This window comes from Gorilla gorilla, chromosome 13 (assembly GCF_029281585.2).
Source record: "Gorilla gorilla gorilla isolate KB3781 chromosome 13, NHGRI_mGorGor1-v2.1_pri, whole genome shotgun sequence".
Lineage (NCBI taxonomy): Eukaryota > Metazoa > Chordata > Mammalia > Primates > Hominidae > Gorilla > Gorilla gorilla.
Genome location: NC_073237.2, coordinates 88,496,991 through 88,515,241, shown reverse-complemented (window position 1 = coordinate 88,515,241; position 18,251 = coordinate 88,496,991). Strand labels below are relative to the sequence as shown.

The 18,251-nt window shown below is 38.0% G+C and overlaps 1 protein-coding gene across 3 annotated transcripts in view; it reads left to right on the top strand.

Annotated features, from left to right (window-relative positions):
- The window catches only part of SPTLC1 (serine palmitoyltransferase long chain base subunit 1), a 100,364-nt gene that overhangs the window by 64,780 nt on the left and 17,333 nt on the right, over nt 1-18,251 (top strand). For 2 of the 3 annotated variants that reach the window (XM_031014541.3, XM_031014543.3), the window contains exons 7-9: nt 7,527-7,656; nt 11,334-11,423; nt 16,765-16,872. In XM_031014541.3, the coding sequence (XP_030870401.2) occupies nt 7,527-7,656; nt 11,334-11,423; nt 16,765-16,872 (328 nt within the window). The other variant, XR_010130280.1, reaches the window with a different exon arrangement.

Below are 18,251 nucleotides of genomic sequence, written 5' to 3'. Positions count from 1 at the left end.
TTGTGTTTTTAGTAGAGTTTGGGTTTCACCATGTTGGCCAGGCTGGTCTTGAACTCCTGGGATTACAGGCGTGAGCCACTGCGCCTGGCCTCCTCTTTTCCTTTTTAACATCACAGCCAGAGTAATCTTTTTAAAATGTAAATCCTATTTTGTCACATTTTATTTAATACAATTTAGAGCTTCTATTGTTCCTAAAATAAAGACCCAAGTCCTTTGTATGATCTTGTGAGCTCTGCACCACTTTTTCTGGCTCATTTTGTACCATTTTCCCTCAGGTGTTTAAGCTGTAGCCTTGCCAGCCCTGTATGCTAGTGTCCTCTCACCTTGGGGCCCGCGCACATGCTCGTTCTGACTAGAACACTGTTCCTCCTCCCTTCTCCTACTTAACCTTCTCATCCTTCACATACATCACCTCTGCAGGGAAGCCGTCCCACACCTCTCAGAGCAGGTCAAGACCCCTGCTGCATGTGGACAAAATCTTACAGCCAGAGAGAATTTATTGTTCTTGTTTATCCATGCTCACACGAGCACTCAAACTGCCTGTCAAGGTCACCCTGCTTCTCAAGCCTCCCTCCACACACAGACACACACGCACTCTCACACGCACTCTGCTCTGCTCATTTGCTTCATACTTACTGTACTTTTCTTTTGTAGAACTTGTAACAGTTTATAATTTTATACCTGTGTGGTTATTTGCTTCTGTTTCTTGCTGGGAGCCCATTACTTAGAATAGTATTTATCATTTAGTAATGGTCAATAAACAGTAGTTCAGTAAATGAATGAAAGGAAGCTGGAGCTCAGAATAGGGGCCAGATAACTGTGTTGCAGAGCCTGGCATCCCTCAAGCCCTGCACTGGCCTCTTGCTTACCACTCACCGTTGGAACGCTTGTGCAGCGACAGAACCTTCTATCATAATTACTACAGAGCTGACTCTACCTGGGGCTTCTGCAGTACATGTGACCCATTCCTCACTATAGCCCTACAGCAGTCTAGGAGCACTACAGCAAATGTCCTGGGTCTAAGTAGTATACTGATGTGACCATAAAAATGAATATTTTTATTAATTTTTGGCAAATAGTTTAAAAAATAATGTGAAAGACTCATCACTAACTGAAGCGCCATTGACTTAAACAGTGTTTCTAGGTTTTTAGTAAAAGCAGAGTTACAGACAGCTGCACTGTCATTCAGTGTCACTTTATACACAAGCACCCCACTATAAATTCTTCTAAAGTCCAGAAAAAGTTGATGGTTACTGGTGAACTCCTATGCTTCCTTTGATAAATACTACATTGTCTTTTTTTTTTTAACTGCTAGGAAACATAGGCTAAATTCACTTCCATGTGTTATGCCCAGTGTCTTAAAATTTCCATTTCCAGTGAGTTGCTAACCTGTTTATTCTGCTACATAATTTTAAATATTCTACCTGAAATGTGTTTGAATGTAGGAGTGCTAGAGGTAAACATGGTGTTTGGTAAATTGGTTTTGATAAATTTGTCAGGCATAGACACTGTCTGATGCTTCATTTCCTTCCTTTCAGTAAACAGTGTTAATGCTTTGCCAATAGTGGGGCTCAGCACAGTGGTCATTCATGGACTTAAGTCTGTCCTATCACTCCACTAAGTCTGTGTTCATGCTGCTTCACAGATCTTTTTAAAATTAAACTTTTTACATTCAGATAATTGTAGATTCAAAAGCACTTGTAAGAAATAATATAGAAATCCTTTGTACTTTTTACTAAGTCTCTTCCAGTGAGGACTTCTTGCAGAACGAACAGTTTCACAGCCAGGATATTGACTTTGTCATTGTCAAGATGCAGAACATTTCTGTCACCACAAGGATCCTTCGTGTTGCCACATCCACGTTCCTCCCACCTGCCCACTCCTTAACTCCTGGCAACCACTAATCTGTTCTGTTTGTTAATTTTGTTCTTTTAAGAATTTTATACAAATGGAATCATCCAGTAGGCAACACTTTGGGGTTGGCTTTTTTCATTTAGCGTAATTCTCTGATGGTTCATCCAAGTTGTTGCTTGTATCCAGAGTTGGTTCCTTTTGATTGATGAGTATTACTCCATGGCATGAAGGTACCACTGTTATTGAAGTTACCTATTAAAGACATCTGAGTTGTTGCCAGCTTTGTGCTGTTATAAAAAAAAAGCTGCTCTAAACATTCATGTACATTCATGCTATGTGAGCATAAGTTTTTATTTCTGTGGAATACATGCCAAGGAATGCAGTTGCTATGTTTATAGTATTGCATAGTTTTTAAAGGAACTCCTAAACTATTTTCCAAAGTGTCTATACCATTTTATGTTCCCATCAGCAAGATATGAATGATCAAGGTTCTCCACATCTTCAGAAGCATTTGGTGTTGTCACTACTTTTTTAGCCAGTCTGATAGGTGTATAGAAAAATTTATATTTTTCTGATGGCTAATGATGTTGAACATCCATTCATATGCATATTTGCCATCTCTTCAGTGAAATGTCTTTTCATGTCCATTTTCTAGTTGTATGATTTATTTTTATACTAATGAGTTTTGAGAGTTCTTTATACATTCTAGATCATAGTTCTTTATCAGACATGTGGTTAGCGAATACAAATTTTGATGTCCACATATTCATTGCTAAAATATAGAAATGAAATGGATTTTTTGTGTGCTGAGCTTGTATCCTGCAACCTTGCCAAACTCACTTAATTAGCTCTAGGAACTGTTTTTCTAGATTGCTTAGGATTTTCCATATAGACAGTCGTCATGTCATCTGTAAATAGTTTTATTTATTTTCTAATCTACTTACTTTTTATTCCCTTTTATTGCCTTATTGCACTGGCGAGAACTTCCAGGACTGTGTTAAAAGTAGTAAGAGAAGACATTCTTGCCCTGTTCCTGATATTAGAAAGTGTTTACTCTTTCACCAATAAGTATAATGTTAGGTGCAGATTTCTTACAGATGCTCTTTATTACATTCACTTTCCTGCACCTCATCCTTTTTTTCTGAGCATTTTCATTGCAAATCAATGTGAATTTGGTTGGTCAACTACTTTTTCTGTAATGGTTGATATGATCATGTGATTTTTCTTTTTTAGTCTGTTAATGTGGTGGATAACATTGATTTATTTTCAAATATTGAACCAGCCTTGCATACCTGAAACAAATACCACTTGGTTACGGGGTATAATTTTTTTTTTATAAAAAGCTAAATTCGATTTGCCAATCTTTTGTTAAGGATTTTGAATATGTGTTCATGAGGGAGATTGTCCTATAATACACTTTTTTTGATACTTACTTTGGTTTTGGTAGCAGAATAACACCTCACAGAATCAATTGGGAAGCGTTCTATCTTCTATTTTGTGGAGCTATTTGTATAGAATTACTTTTAATTATTTAATTGTTTGGTAGAATTCTCCCATGAAACCGTCTGGGCCTGGAGAGATTTCTTTTTTGCAAGTATCTTAATTCTGAGTTCAGTTTCCTTAGTAGTTATCAGGCTATTCAAATTATCTGTCATATTGAGTGAATTGAGGTAGTTTGTGTTTTTCAAGGAATTGGTCCATTTCTTAAAAGTTGTCAGATGTACATGTGTGGTGCTATTCATGGTATTCCCGTATTATTCTGATGTCTGCAGAGTCCACAGTTATATACCTTGTTTCACTCCTGGTATTGGTAATTTGTGCCTTTTCTCCTGTTTTCTTTGTCAGTCTTGTTAGAGGTCTGTCAATTTTATTGATCTTTTGAAAGAATCAGCTCTTTGTTTCATTGTTTTTTCTCTATTGTATTTTTATTGTCAGTTCCATTGATTGATTTCTCCTATTATTTCCTGCCTTCTGCTCACGTTTGGTTTATTTTGTTCTTTTTCTTGATTTGGAGGTAGGAGCTTAAATTATTAATTTGAAACTTTTTCTCTTTTCTTCAATGTTCATTTAGTGCTATGAATTGCCCTCTCAACACTCTTTAGTTGTGTCTCACAAATTTTGATGTGTTGTGTTTTCATTTGTATTTAGTTCATTTTTGTTTTGTTTTAAGAAATAGGGTGTCACTATTTTGCTCTGGTTGGCCGTGAACTCCTGGGCTCAATGGATTCTTTTGCTTCAGCCTCCTGGGTAGTTGGGACTACAAAAACACACCACTATGCCCAGCTTACACTTTCCCTTTGACCTATGGATTATTTAGAAGTGTATTGTTTACTTTTCAGGTGTTTGGGGACTTTAAATTTGTTGTAGTTTGGTTTATGGCTAATACGGTAGTCTATTTTGGAATATCTTACATGGGCACTTAAAAAATGTGTATTCTGCTGCTGTTTGGTGGAGTGTTCTATAAATGTCAAGTCTTTTTGGTTGATGGTGTTTTTGGGTTCTTCTATCTTGGTGATTTTCTGTCTAGTTCTTCTATCAGTTGTTGAAGGATAATGAAGTTTCCAACTGTAATCGTGGGTTTGTCTATTTCTTTCAGTTTTATCAGCAGTTGCATCTCAAATTTAGCTTTTTTGTTTAGTTCATATTTAGGGTTATTAAGTTTTCTTGATGAATTGACCCTTTTAGCATTTCATAATGTTCTTCTCTGTCTCTGATAATTTTCCACTTTTTGTGTATGTGCTGCCAAAGCAAACACTCTGATAATTTTCTTTCTTCCAAAGTTTACTTTGTCAGATACCCTTTTTATTATTTTTTATATTACATAGTTGTGTGTATAAATCTGTATTTTTTACTATCTATATTGTTATATTTGTAGTGAGTTTCTTACAGACAGCATATAGTTGGGTCATGTTATTTAATTTATTCTACCTGCCTGTCTTTAAATCATGTATTTGTACATTTACATTTAATGTAATTATTGATATAGTAGAGTTTAAGTCTGTTAAAACAAAGTCTGCCATTTTGCTTTTTGTTTCTTGTTTGTTCACTCTACTTTGTGTTTCTCTAATTTCTCTTTTCTGCCTTTCTGTGGGCTAATTGAACATGTTTTTAGAATTTACTTTTTCTTTGTATAGCTTTTTTTAGTCATTACTCTGAGTGTTACATTACACATATATTATAATAGACTACTGGTGTCATCATTGTACCAATTCAAGTGTAGAAACTTTTACCTTCCTTTACATTCCTTTATTTGCCTCATTTACATTATGATTGTTTTAAATATTTCCTGTACATACAGTGAGAACCACATCAGTGTTTTAATTTTTGCTTTAACTGTCCAAAATAATTTAGAAAACTCCAGAGGAGAAAAAAAGCCTAGTGTATTTTGCCCATATTTTTTACTTTACTGTGCTCCTTCCTCCTTCCTGATAATCTAACAGTATTCTTTTATGGCTTTTTTCCTATTTAGAAGGCTTCCTTTGGCCATTTCTTTAGGGTAGGTCTGCTAGTGACAAATATTCTTCATTTTTCTTAACTGAGAATGTCTTGATTTCACCTTCATTCCTAAAGGATATTTTTGCTGGTTATAGGATTCTGGGTTGACAGTTATTTTCTTTCAGCATTAGAAACACATTGTGATGCTTTTTTTCTGGTGTCTGGTTTCTGATGAAAAATCTCCCGTCATTCAAATTGTTTTTCTCTATGTATAAGGTGTCATTTTTCTCTAGCTGCTTTCAAGATTTTTTTTGTCATTTGTTTTCAGAAGTTATCTATGATGTGCCTTGGTGACTATTTGTTTGCATTAGTCCATATGGATTTTGCTCAGCTTCTTTAATCTGTAGATTTAAACCACTTGACAAATTTGGGAAGTTTTTAGCCATTATTTATTTGAATACTTTTTTAGCTCCCCACCTCTTTCTCTTCTTCTGGAATTCCAATGACACAAATGTTACATCTTTTATTATAATCCCATGGGTCACTGAGACTCTGTTCATTTCTTTCTACTCTATTTTCTTTCTGTTATGCTCAGTGAATGATTTCTTTTTTCTTTCTTTTTTTTTTTTGAGACAGAGTCTCGCTCTGTCACCCAGGCTGGAATGCAGTGGTGCGATCTTGACTCACTGCAAGCTCCGCCTCTCGGGTTCACACCATTCTCCTGCCTCAGCCTCCCGAGTAACCGGGACTACAGGCACCCACCACCACGCCGAGCTAATTTTTTTTTTTTTTTTTTTTTTTAAGTAGAGATGGGGTTTCACCATGTTAGCCAGGATGGTCTCGATCTCCTGACCTCATGATCCACCCGCCTCGGCCTCCCAAAGTGCTGGGATTACAGGCATGGGCCACTGCGCCTGGCTGTCAGTGAATAATTTCTATTGCTTGTCTCAGTTCACTGATCCTTCCTCTGCCTCCATTCTGCTGCTGAGCCCATCCACTAAGCTTCTTATTTTAGTAATTTTGTTTTTCAGTTCTGATATCTCCGTAGGACTCTTCTTTGTATCTTCCATTTCATCACTGAGGCTTTTTATTGTTTCATTTGCTTCAGGTGTCTTCATGGTGGCTCATTAAAATATTTTTATCGCGGCTGCTCTAAAATTGTTGTAAGATAATCTTGATATCTCTGTCATCTCACTATTGGCATTTGTTGTTTCATTCTACTTGATAATCTTCTGGTTCTTGATATAAGGGATATTTGATGGAAACCTAGACACTTTCATATTGTGCTGCTGTAGTCCATGTCTAGTTTAAGCCATCTCTTTTATTTAGCTTTCTCTGACATGGTTCCAACAGGGGAAGGGGCTAGGGGACTGCTGCCTCATACTGCCAGGAGGAGGAACAATTCCGGGGCCCTACTCGGCCTCCATTGACATTGTTGGGGGTTTCTTTGTTGCTGCTGGGTGATGGTAATAGTCCTGACTCTCCACTTGCCCTCCTGTGACACTGCCCAGGAGGAGATGGGGAGGGTGGCCACTACTCCCAAGTGCAGGTGGAAGTTAGGGCTCTCCATGTGTTCTTTGCTGACACCACAGTGGGGGTGGAGGGGGTCCACTTATTACCAACTGATAGGAATAAAAGGCTCAGCTTCCTACTTGGCCTTCCCTGACAACACCCTAGGAGGGGTGTCGCCTTGTTACAGCTTCTCGAGGGTCAAAGTCTAAGTTCCCTGCTCAGCCTTTGCTGACATAGATGGGGCTGGGTACCCCTCATTTTTTTCTGTGGTGTTTGGCTACAGTAGAATAGTCATTATCTAAAAGTTTTCTGTCTAGCTGGGCTGCCAGTATTACTTCTCAGGGCAAAATAATGGCAGAGTAATGTGTCAGTCATATCAGAGATGCCACTGATGGTGAGGCACACCAGTATTTTATGTTTCTTAGAAAGAGAAAAGTATGTGAATAAACTGATATGTCATCCATAGTAAGATGCATGCTGATTTCAGAGAGATTAATATATAGTGAGAGTGTGCTTCTTGGAATAGATTAAATATGGTAGTTATGTGAAAAGGACTCATGGATGAAGAACAAACAATGATGTATAAATATTCAAACATGTTTTATTTATTTGCTATGCTCATGTTAACAATCAGTGATTGGTCAGCTTACAAAAACAAGCATTCCTTTTTGAGAATGTTGACAAGACCCTTTAAACCCAATTTGGTGGATCTCTTTTCCTTGCAGAGATAGAGCTGCCTGCTTTGCTATTCAGAAAGGATTACAGGCATCCCGTAGTGACATTAAGTTATTTAAGCATAATGACATGGCTGACCTCGAGCGACTACTAAAAGAACAAGAGATCGAAGATCAAAAGGTATGATTGTTTTGAAGAAAATTATACAGTTCTTTTGTACTTTCTAACCAGCTAAATTATATATGAAATGGTAATTTGTCATGAAAACTTGCCTGTGGATCACATTTGGATATTAAGGTGTTCCTGCTTATTAAATGTACTTGGTGTTGGAGAGCCAAGTCTGATTGTAATTGCCTTGTCATTGCCATAATTACATATAGCAAATTGGAGGGAGGTAATCCAAGCAGCTTTCTAAGAGATCAAGAGAGGCTGAAAAACAGCATGTGCTTAGTGAGGCAGGGAGATGTCTACTCATAGCTGGGCATAATGACACCAAAACTTACTAGGCCTTTAATGACATGTACCTAGTGAATTCAGAATAGGCTTATTCATACCAGAATAAATCATGTATCAATTACATGAGGAAAGAATGGCAGCAAGCTTATTATATTAATATATGAACAAAGTGAAGCCCTTTCTCCCCACCCCACCTGTATCCTGCTCTGAGCAGCTACTGCCTGTGGGAAATGACTGCCCCTAACATGGTCTCCTTCTAGCTTGCAGCCCTGTTTTCAGCTCTTTCCTCTCAAGAACCTAACATAACCCAGGTGATGGTGGTTTGGAAGTAGTTCCTTGGTGTTCTGATTAGGGTGAAACACAGGAAGTGTGTTCAGAGCATCATTGTTAAAATTACAATTTATTTTCCCCTGATGACATGGGTAAGTAAAGTAGCTCAGGTCTGTGGTTCTGAGCAGGACACCATGATGTGTGTCTTCATCTCAGACACAGTTTCAAGTGGACTTTGCCAGTGCAACTCATTCATAACTAGAATAAATGATAAAAATGCTCATCACATTTCTTAATTTTGTGTATTTTGTGTTAATTTTCAATTTTCTAAATATTTGCATTATTCATTTAGGATTGTGTCATCTTTGTTTAGGTGTCAGCCTAAGTGCATCACTTCATGAATATACACATTCTCATGATGAATATGCATGATCTTGCCATTTTATACTAACTCTGCTGTAGGCTGTTTCACATTTACACAATTTAGAAAAATCTATAGGCAAAATCTGAAAACAGCCCATTCCACTGATTAATTTCTTTCTACAAAGTATAAAAAGATGTTTCTTATGATGATGCAGTAATAGAAAGGTAGTCTGTTTTCAGTAATAGAACTGCAGTCTGCTGCCATTTATTTTGCCTAGTATTGTATAAATTTGGAAAACATCAGATTCAAGTTTTGTATGTGCTCTTTTTCTACAAGATCTGTAAGCCATAGAACTTTTTTTTAAATGAGCAACAAGAAGTAAAATTAAATATCTTGAAACTTATTTCTACTTTATAATTTTTACTTTTTTACTAATTTGTATTTTTCTTGCTGAGAGCAGGCTTTCTAAGTAACTCTACATTTTGGCTTTTAGAAATATTCATTTTCAGTTTCATTTTCACATAAATAATCTGGTCGTTAACACTTTGAATGTTTTCTTTGTCCATTTCCCAAGTGCTATGGTTCATGAATTGTTTTTTATCCCCTTTCCTACAGGGTTCCCATAATGGTCAGTGGATATGAACAGTAGCTCATAAAAGGAATACACATAACTATGAACAAGTGAAAAATAGCCTGGCCTCACTAATAATTAAGGAGATTAGGCTAGGAGTTTTGCCTGTTAAATTAGGGCATGTTTTTAATAGTAATAGTCAGTGCCAACACAGATGTGGTGAGACAAAGAGTGTTCCTATGACACTGGAAATAGTTTAAATTGGCACTGCCTTTCTAGAAGGCAAATGGGCAGATACATTCCAGGATCCAAGTAATTCCATGCCCTTTGACCCATTCCTGTGGTGCTGTCTCTAAAAACTTATGAGAAATGATGTCACATTTTGAAGGATATTCATATTGTGATATGAAAAAGCAAATGAGGGAAACAACTAAATCCAACATTAGGGAAATAAGTAGTTTATGGTATACTCACAGGCAGAATGTCTCCATTAAAATCATGTAATCCGAAATAATTTAGAAATGCTCACAGGATAATGTTTTTAAAATCAGGCCCTAAAACTACAGTAAAATCCTGATTCTGAACAAAGTAATTTATATGTTTATACAAGAAAGACAAAAATTATCACCATGTGGTATGATTAGCTGATTTATTTAATTGTTTTTTGTACTTTTCCATTTCCCAAGAATCCTACACTGAATATTTTTAAATCTAAGAAAATGTTTTTCCTTAAAGACAGGCAGAGGTAGCATGCCCTGTGTAGAAATTAGGGTGGCATCTCTTCATCCATTACTTCTAACATATTGCTAGCTCCCCAGCTTTCAGTTGTGAGTTGACAGAGTAAAGATGATTGAGCAATATCACTGATGTATACTTTTTATTCCTCAACAAACTTTTTTTTTTAGTGCTACTGCTGTGGGTTGTAAAATACCCCTTAAAGCATTGCTCTGATACTTTCTAATTCTGATCACTTCTAATTGTCCATTGGAGCAGAAGCTTAGAGGCAAGAAATCTCTGAGTAAGAAGGTAATGGCAAACTCTATCTGTGGATCTCAGTATTTTTTGCAGTCCCACACACCTGAACCATGTACAGTTTCATACATGTGGGAGATTTATTAGTGACTTGCTCTGAGCAGAGTGTGTGAAAGTGTGTGTTTTTTGAAAAGATCTCTGCCGGGCGCAGTGGCTCAAAGCTGTAATTCCAGCAGTTTGAGAGGCCGAGGTCAGTAATCAAGAGGTCAGGAGTTCAAGACCAGCCTGGCCAACATGGTGAAACCCCATCTCTACTAAAAGTACAAAAATCAGCTGAGCGTGGTGGCGGGTGCCTGTAATCCCAGCTACTCGGGAGGCTGAGGCAGCGAATTGCTTGAACCCTGGAGGCGGAGGTTGCAGCGAGCAGAGATGGCTCCACTGCACTCCCACCTGGGTGACAGTGAGACTCCGTCTCAAAAAAAAAGGAGACCTCTCTACCCCACCACCTGGGAACATCATTGGACAAGCTCATAGTCAAATTTTACTTGATCTGATAATACATCAGTGGGGAGTGAGGAGGGAACAGGGTTGCCCCTTTTTTGGGACGCGAAGGAAAACGGTTTGAGTTTTTTAACTTTTTGTTATGGAAAAATGCCAACATATAAGAAGGAAACACAGTGGTATAGTGAAGCCCCCTGTACCCTTCTCCCAGCTTTGTTATCAGCATTACATCATTCTTGTGCCATCTGTTCCTCACCCCATCTTCATGATGATGACCTTCATTATAGTTGTTTTGGGTAAAATTGACAGACATTGAATCACATGAATGCAGCCATACAATTTGACCAGTGATTATACCCACGTAACCCAGGAATGTCAGCCCCATTATGATGTAAAACATTCCCATTTCTTTAGAAAGTCCCTTAGGCCCCTTCCCAGTTGGAGGTTTGGAGGGTTTTGTTTGTGTTTTAATATTCTCAGAGGGCCTAATTAGTCTGTGTGTGTGGCGGGTCACCTAGCTAATGCTGTGAGCTGAAAAACATCTGAGAGAAGATAGTACTGTTGTGCATCTCAAAATAACCCATCACAAACACTGAGCTTTCAATTCATTCAGAATATTTTTTTAGGAATAAATCTTGTAAGGTGAAAGTGCTGGGGAATATGTAACAGATCTTGTCTTTAGAGTTACTGAAATGTAAGATGTCTGCTTTTTCTCTTTTAAAGAATCCTCGCAAGGCTCGTGTAACTCGGCGTTTCATTGTAGTAGAAGGATTGTATATGAATACTGGAACTATTTGTCCTCTTCCAGAATTGGTAAGCAACCATGTTCAGCCGTAATTTTAATATTTGGACTATCTGACTGATGTGCCTTTTGTTTATGACCGCTTTTAGTGTATGACGTCTGCGTTGCTTTGCACATTAGGCCTCATAAGCATATTTTGCTCAGATCAGGGAAGAAGAACAACACTGAATGCCAGTGCTGGCCTTCAAAGAGTAATCAAGACTGCTCTGTTGCCCAGGCTGGAGTGCAGTGGTGTGAACACAGCTCACTGCAGCCTTACCCTCCTGGGCTCAAGTGATCCTTCCACCTTAGCTTTCTGAGTTAGCTGGGACTACAGGCACATGCCACCACACGTGGCTGATTTTTCCCTTTTTTGTGGAGTAGGGGTCTCACTGCGTTACCCAGGCTGTTCTCAAACTCTTGGGCTCAAGCGATCCTCCTGCCTCAGCCTGCCAAAGTGCTGGTATTACAGGTATGAGCCACCACACCTGGCCAAAACTTAGCTTTAGCTTTTTTTTTTTTTTTTCCCCCCCAAGACAGTCTTGCCCTGTCGTCAGGCTGGAGTGCAGTGGCGCCATCTTGGCTCACTGCAACCTCCTCCCCCAGGTTCAAGCAGTTCTCCTGCCTCAGCCTTCCGAGTAGCTGGAACTATAGGCATGCGCAGCCACCCCCAGCTAATTTTTGTATTTTTAGTAGAGACGGGGTTTCACCATGTCGGCTAGGATGGTCTCAATCTCTTGACCTCGTGATCTGCCCGCCTGGGCCTCCCAAAATGCTGGGATTACAGGCATGAGCCACTGAGTCGGCCATATGTAGCTTTTAAGATCCAGCTTTATTTAGGTGAAATCAACGTATAAAATACACCTACTTTAAGGGTAAAGTTGGATAAGTTTTGACAGATGTATATACATCTGTATCACCGCAGCCATCCACCACCACAGTCAAGATACAGAACATTTTTATGTAAGACAATGTTTATCCAGAAAGAAAACTTTATCCAGAAAGCTTCCTGATGCCTCTTGGTAGTGAGTACCCATGTTGGCCCCAGACAGCCATTTACTTTCTATTCCTGTAGATTAGTTTTACCTTTTGTAGAATTGCATATGAATGAAAGCATAGCTTGCTTTTTTGTTTTTTTGTGTTTTGTTTTTTGTTTGAGATGGAGTTTCACTTTTGTTGCCCAGGCTGGAGTGCAATGGCATGATCTCGGCTCACCGCAACCTCTGGCTCCTGGGTTCAAGTGATTCTCCTGCCTCAGCCTCCCAGGTAGCTGGGATTACAAGCATGTGCCACCATGCCCGGCTAATTTTGTATTTTTAGTAGAGACAAGGTTTCTTCATGTTGGTCAGGCTGGTCTTGAACTCCCAACCTCAGGTGATCCGCCCTCCTTGGCCTCCCAAAGTGCTGAGATTACAGGCGTGAGCCACCACGCATGGCCAAAACTTAGCTTTTTAATAGTGAAAGCAACAAAACTGTTTTTAGAAACCATGACCATTGAGATTTCCTTTATTGAGGTGAAATTCACATAACACAGAATTAACCAATTTAAATTGTACAGGACAGTGACAATTATTACATTTACCATGTGTGCAACCATCAACTCTAGGTCAAAAACCTTTTCATGACTCACGAAGAAGACCTCAAACCCATTAAACAGTCACTCCCCATTTTCTTCTCCCTCTAGCTCCCAGCAACTACCGATCTGCTTTCTGTCTCTATGGATTTACCTTTTCTGGTTATTTCCTATAAATGGCATCATATAATATATGACCTTTTCTTTCTGGCTTCATTCACTTGATGTTTTTAAAGTTCATTAACATTGTATACCATGTATCAGTATTTCATACCTTTTTAATGCTAAGTTATAGTCCATTGCATGGATAATACCAGGTTTTGTTTTATATGTTCATCCACAGATGGATATTTGGGTTCTTTCTACCTTTTTGCTATTGCAAATAGTGCTGTTGTGAACATTTGTGTACAGGTATTTGTTTGAATTCCTGTTTTCAGTTCTTTTATGTATATATCTAGCAGGGTAATTGCTGGATTATATGATAATTCTGTGTTTAACTTAATAAGGAACTGACATACTGTTTTCAACAGCGATTGCACCATTTTACATTCCCGTCAGCTATATACCAGGGTTACAGTTTCTCTACATCTTCATCAGCACTTATATTTTCCAGGGTTTTTTGTTGGTTTGTTTTAGCCACCCTAGTGAGCATGAGGTAGTATCTCACTGTGGTTTTGATCCTGTGTTTCCCAAATGGCTAATGATGCTGAGCCTCTTTTCTTGTTTTTTTGTTTGTTTGTTTGTTTGTTTGGCCATGCGTATACCTTTGGAGACATATCTATTCAGGTGCTTTGCCCATTTTTTAAATTGGGTTGTTTTTTTGTTTTTAAAAGAATTCCTTGTATATTCTGCATACTAGATGTTTATCAGATACATAATTTGCAAATATTTTCTCCTATTTTGTGGGGGTTTGTTTCATTTATTTGATACTGTCCTTTGACGCACAGTTTTTAAAAATTTTGATGATGTCCAATTTATGTGTTTTGTTGTTGCTTGTGCTTTTGTGTTTTATTTTAAAATCTTTGTTTAATCTGGCCGGGCACGGTGGCTCATGCCTGTAATCCGAGCACTTTGGGAGGCCGAGGCAGGTGAATCATTTGAGGTCAGGAGTTCGAGACCAGCCTGGCCAACATGGTAAAACCCCGTCTCTACTGAAAATACAAAAAAATTAGCTGGGTGTGGTGGTACACGCCTGTAATCCCAGCTACTCGGGAGGCTGAGGCAGGAGAATTGCTTGAACCCGGGATGTGGAGGTTGCAGTGAGCCGAGATCACACCAGTGCACTCCAGCCTGGGCAACAGAGCGAGACTCTGTCTCAAAAAAAAAAAAAATAATAATAATCTTTGTTTAATCCAAAATTATCAAGATTTATTGCTATGTTTCCCCCTAAGAGCTTATAGTTTTCAGTCTTACATTTAGGTCTGTAGTTCATTTGAGTTCATTTTTGCATATGTGTTGATGAAGAGGTCCAATTTTATTCTTTCACAAGTGGTTATCCAGTTTTGCCTGCATCATTTGTTGAATGTTTCCCCATTGACTGGTCTTGGCACCCTTGTTGAAATTAATTGACCATAGATGTATGGGTTTATTTCTAGACTCTATTCTGTTTCATTCTTCTATATATCTGTCCTATGCCAGTACCACACTGTGTCAATTATTGTAGCTTTGTAGTGAGTTTTGAAATCAGGACATGTGAGTTCAACTTTGTTCTTTTTCAAAATTATTTTAGCTATTTGGGGTCTCTTGAAATTCCATTTGAATTTTAGGATTAGCTTTTCCATTTCTGTAAAAAGTATTGTTGGGATTTTGGTGGGGATTGCATTGAATTATGTAGTCACATTGGGAAGTATTACCATCTTAATGATATTAAGTCTTCCAGTCCATGAACTTGGGATTTTTCCATCTATTTAGATATTTCCTTCAGCAATGTTTTGTGATTTTTAGTATATACGTCCTGCACCTCTTTGGTTAAATTTATCACTAAGTATTTGATTTTTTTATTCTACTATAAATGGAATTGTTTCCTTAATTTCCTTTTTAGATTGTTTACTGCTATTTATAGAAATACAACAGATATTTGTGTATTGCTTTTGCGTAATGTAACTTCTGCTGAATTTATTAGCTCAAATAATACTTTTGTGGATCTTATTCTATGTATAAGATTACACCATCTGTGAATAGAGATAATTTTACTTGTTTCTTTTCAATTTGGATGCCTTTTATCTTTCTTGCCTGATTGCCCTGGCTAGGACCTCGACTACAGTGTTGACTACAGGTGGCGAAAATGAGCATCTTTGTCTTGTTCCTGATCTTACAAGGAAAGCTTTCAGTCTTCTACCATTGAGTATGATGGTAGCTGTGAGTTTTTTATAATAACCTTTTATCAGGTTGAGGAAGTTCCTTCCCATTTTTAATTTATTGAGTGTTTTATCATGAGAGGTTGTTGGATTTTGTCAAATTTTTTTTCTGCATTTATTGGGATGATCATGTGGGGTTTTTCCCCTACATTCTTCTAACGTGTATGTAATACATATTTGATTTTTCCATGTTGAACCACCCTTGCATTCGGCCATTGAGATTTTAATGTAGGAGTCTATTAATTGAATAAGGATTCAAAATAAGGGTTCCATATGTTATTTTTAAATGTTTTCATTATTTCTGAGGAAATCTAAATATATTTTAAGTATCAATAGAAGAGATGTATTTGTTTTCTTCTTTTTGTTTTTGTAAGAGTGTCAATGGTTCATAGAATAATGGGAGGGAGGTAGTGAACCAGAAGATACTAGGATGTATATTATAGGGCTACAGTAATGAAGCAGTGCTGATGGACAGATACGAAACTAAAGATGAAGTATAGGAACAGCTCAAGTGTAGATAAGCACTGAAGCTGGGCATGGTGGCTCACACCTTCAATCCCAACACTTTGGGTGGCGGAGGTAGGAGAATCACTGGAGCCCAGGAGGTCAAGGCTGCAGTGAGCCATGATCCTGCCACTGCACTCTAGCCTGGGTGGCAGAGCAAGACTCTGTCTCAAAAAAATAAAAATAAAAAAAAAATCAGTATTGTGCTGTCTGTTGTTAAGTGAATCATTTTAGACCATCTAAAGGACAATTGATTCTCATCATTCACCCTACTTATATTCTATAAAGTTGCCATGAACACTGGAATAAGAAATACTAAACTATTGCTGCTAGGGCAAATAATAGGGTTAGGTTCCTCTGAGCCTCTGGTTACAACATTTTCATCAACCAGTTGACACAAAACTTGCTTTATGTGTATTTTTGTTTAAAGGTGTCTTATTTAATGTCTGTTGATTCATTGCACTACAACTCATGCCTGAACAAAGCTTCTCTAACACACAGATTTTCTCCATAAGGGACATCACAGCACTAGGAGTAATAGACGGCACTTTAGCATGACACTTGGGGGCTACTCTAAATAGCAAAATCACCAACAAAAAGCACAGAAGTCCAAAAAAGTGGCAATAAATAGGCCATGAAAAGGGTAGTTGTTCACAGGATCAGAGCTGAAACAGTCGCCTGTTCACCCTCACCTGGGAAAACACGTGTCAGGTAATTCAAATTCTTCACTGCTTTGCACATGCACATATCTGTGATGACAGGAAAAAAGTATTGATATGGAGGTTGCAAATAAGTTTTAATAAGTAGATGAATTTGCACATATAGAATTCACAAGTATTGAGAGTCAGCTGTACATACTTTTTAATCTTAATTTTTTTCTTCATAATATGTTCTATATGGTGCTAATCATTAGTATTTTAACGTTTATATAACACTTAGGTTAAGTTAAAATACAAATACAAAGCAAGAATCTTCCTGGAGGAAAGCCTTTCATTTGGAGTCCTAGGAGAGCATGGCCGAGGAGTCACTGAACACTATGGAATCAATGTAAGTTCCCCTTTTTTAAGAACGTTTCCTCTCTTATAGGAGACATGTAGTTCCATTCTGCTAGGCCTATATTTTTATAGGCACAAGACAGTGTTCCTTATCAGTTTGAAGGGTCACGAAACTTTGGTGTCTGTCACCTCAGTGAGCCCAGGATGAGTCTAGTCAGCCAGACCAGGGAACCCCATCTTCCTTCTACACTTATAAACTCGGAGTGGATAGTCATGGTTTGTGCTCTGTTTGCAAAGTTTCATTCGAATAGACTTTTAGTGTCTCTTCTCTAGAAATGGTTAAATTTTGCCTTCCAATTATTTCTTAAAATCATTAGGAATTTCCTGAGTAGTCTTTTCAGAAGTATTCATGACGGCAGAGAAAGGATACTGTTTCTGGTATTTAAAAATCTGTATTCTATATAATGTGTTTGTGGGAGGTAGATACAGTTACGCGTGCGTGTGTGTGTGCATGTGTGTGTGTGTCAGTGTGTGTCAGAAACACCACTGGCATGCATTCAGCAAAACCTCGTAAAGTCCCAAACAGAATGAGGTGTCATGTTTCCTTTTCTGAGGGAAATGGACCCAGACTGCCCGCAGTGCCTAGTGGGTTTTGCTCCTGGAGGCTCAGGGCAGAGGAAGTCAGCCAGTCTTGAACAGCTGTCTTACCAACCACCATGGGAAGAGTTACAGAAAGCTTTTTCTCCAAAACATGCGCATAAGAGCTGTGCAACCTGTGTTACAGAGTTGAACTATAAAACATAAAATTGCCTTACATTATCGACATCCCGCTAACCATATAGTCCCAGAGAAAAATGTAGAGCAGAGTGAATATCCCGGGAGGTTGGATGGAAGCACCTCCTCCAAGGCAGACTGACATTCAGCAGTTATATGCACCGAGGAGGTAAATGGAATAAATGGAAAGATAAATGGAAAGATAAATGGAAGTGTAATTCAAGCAGATTTAGCAGTACACTACAGCCTTTTTTAAGGCATGAAAATTTTTATGGAGGAAAAAACTCGAACTTCACTGTTGTAGTTTTGTGAATGCTTCCAGCAGTTGTCACTTTGGGAAATACTGTGAGGAAATACTCACAAGCGCCTGAGAGTAGAGAGCAGAATGTACGGGCTTTATTTGGATCCTGATTCAAACAAATGCTGTTAAAAGAAAATTTGGTGAGACAATCAGAGATATCTGAACACTGAATATTTGAATATATTTAACATCAAATTTAAATTTAACATTTAAAAATTGTTAACGTCTTAAGTATGATACTAGTTTTGTGATTATGTTTTGAGAGAGTTTTTATCTTTTAGAAATACACAGTGAAATGTTTATAGATGAAACCCCATGAAGTCTGGGACTCACTACAAAGAAATGATGAGGGTGGT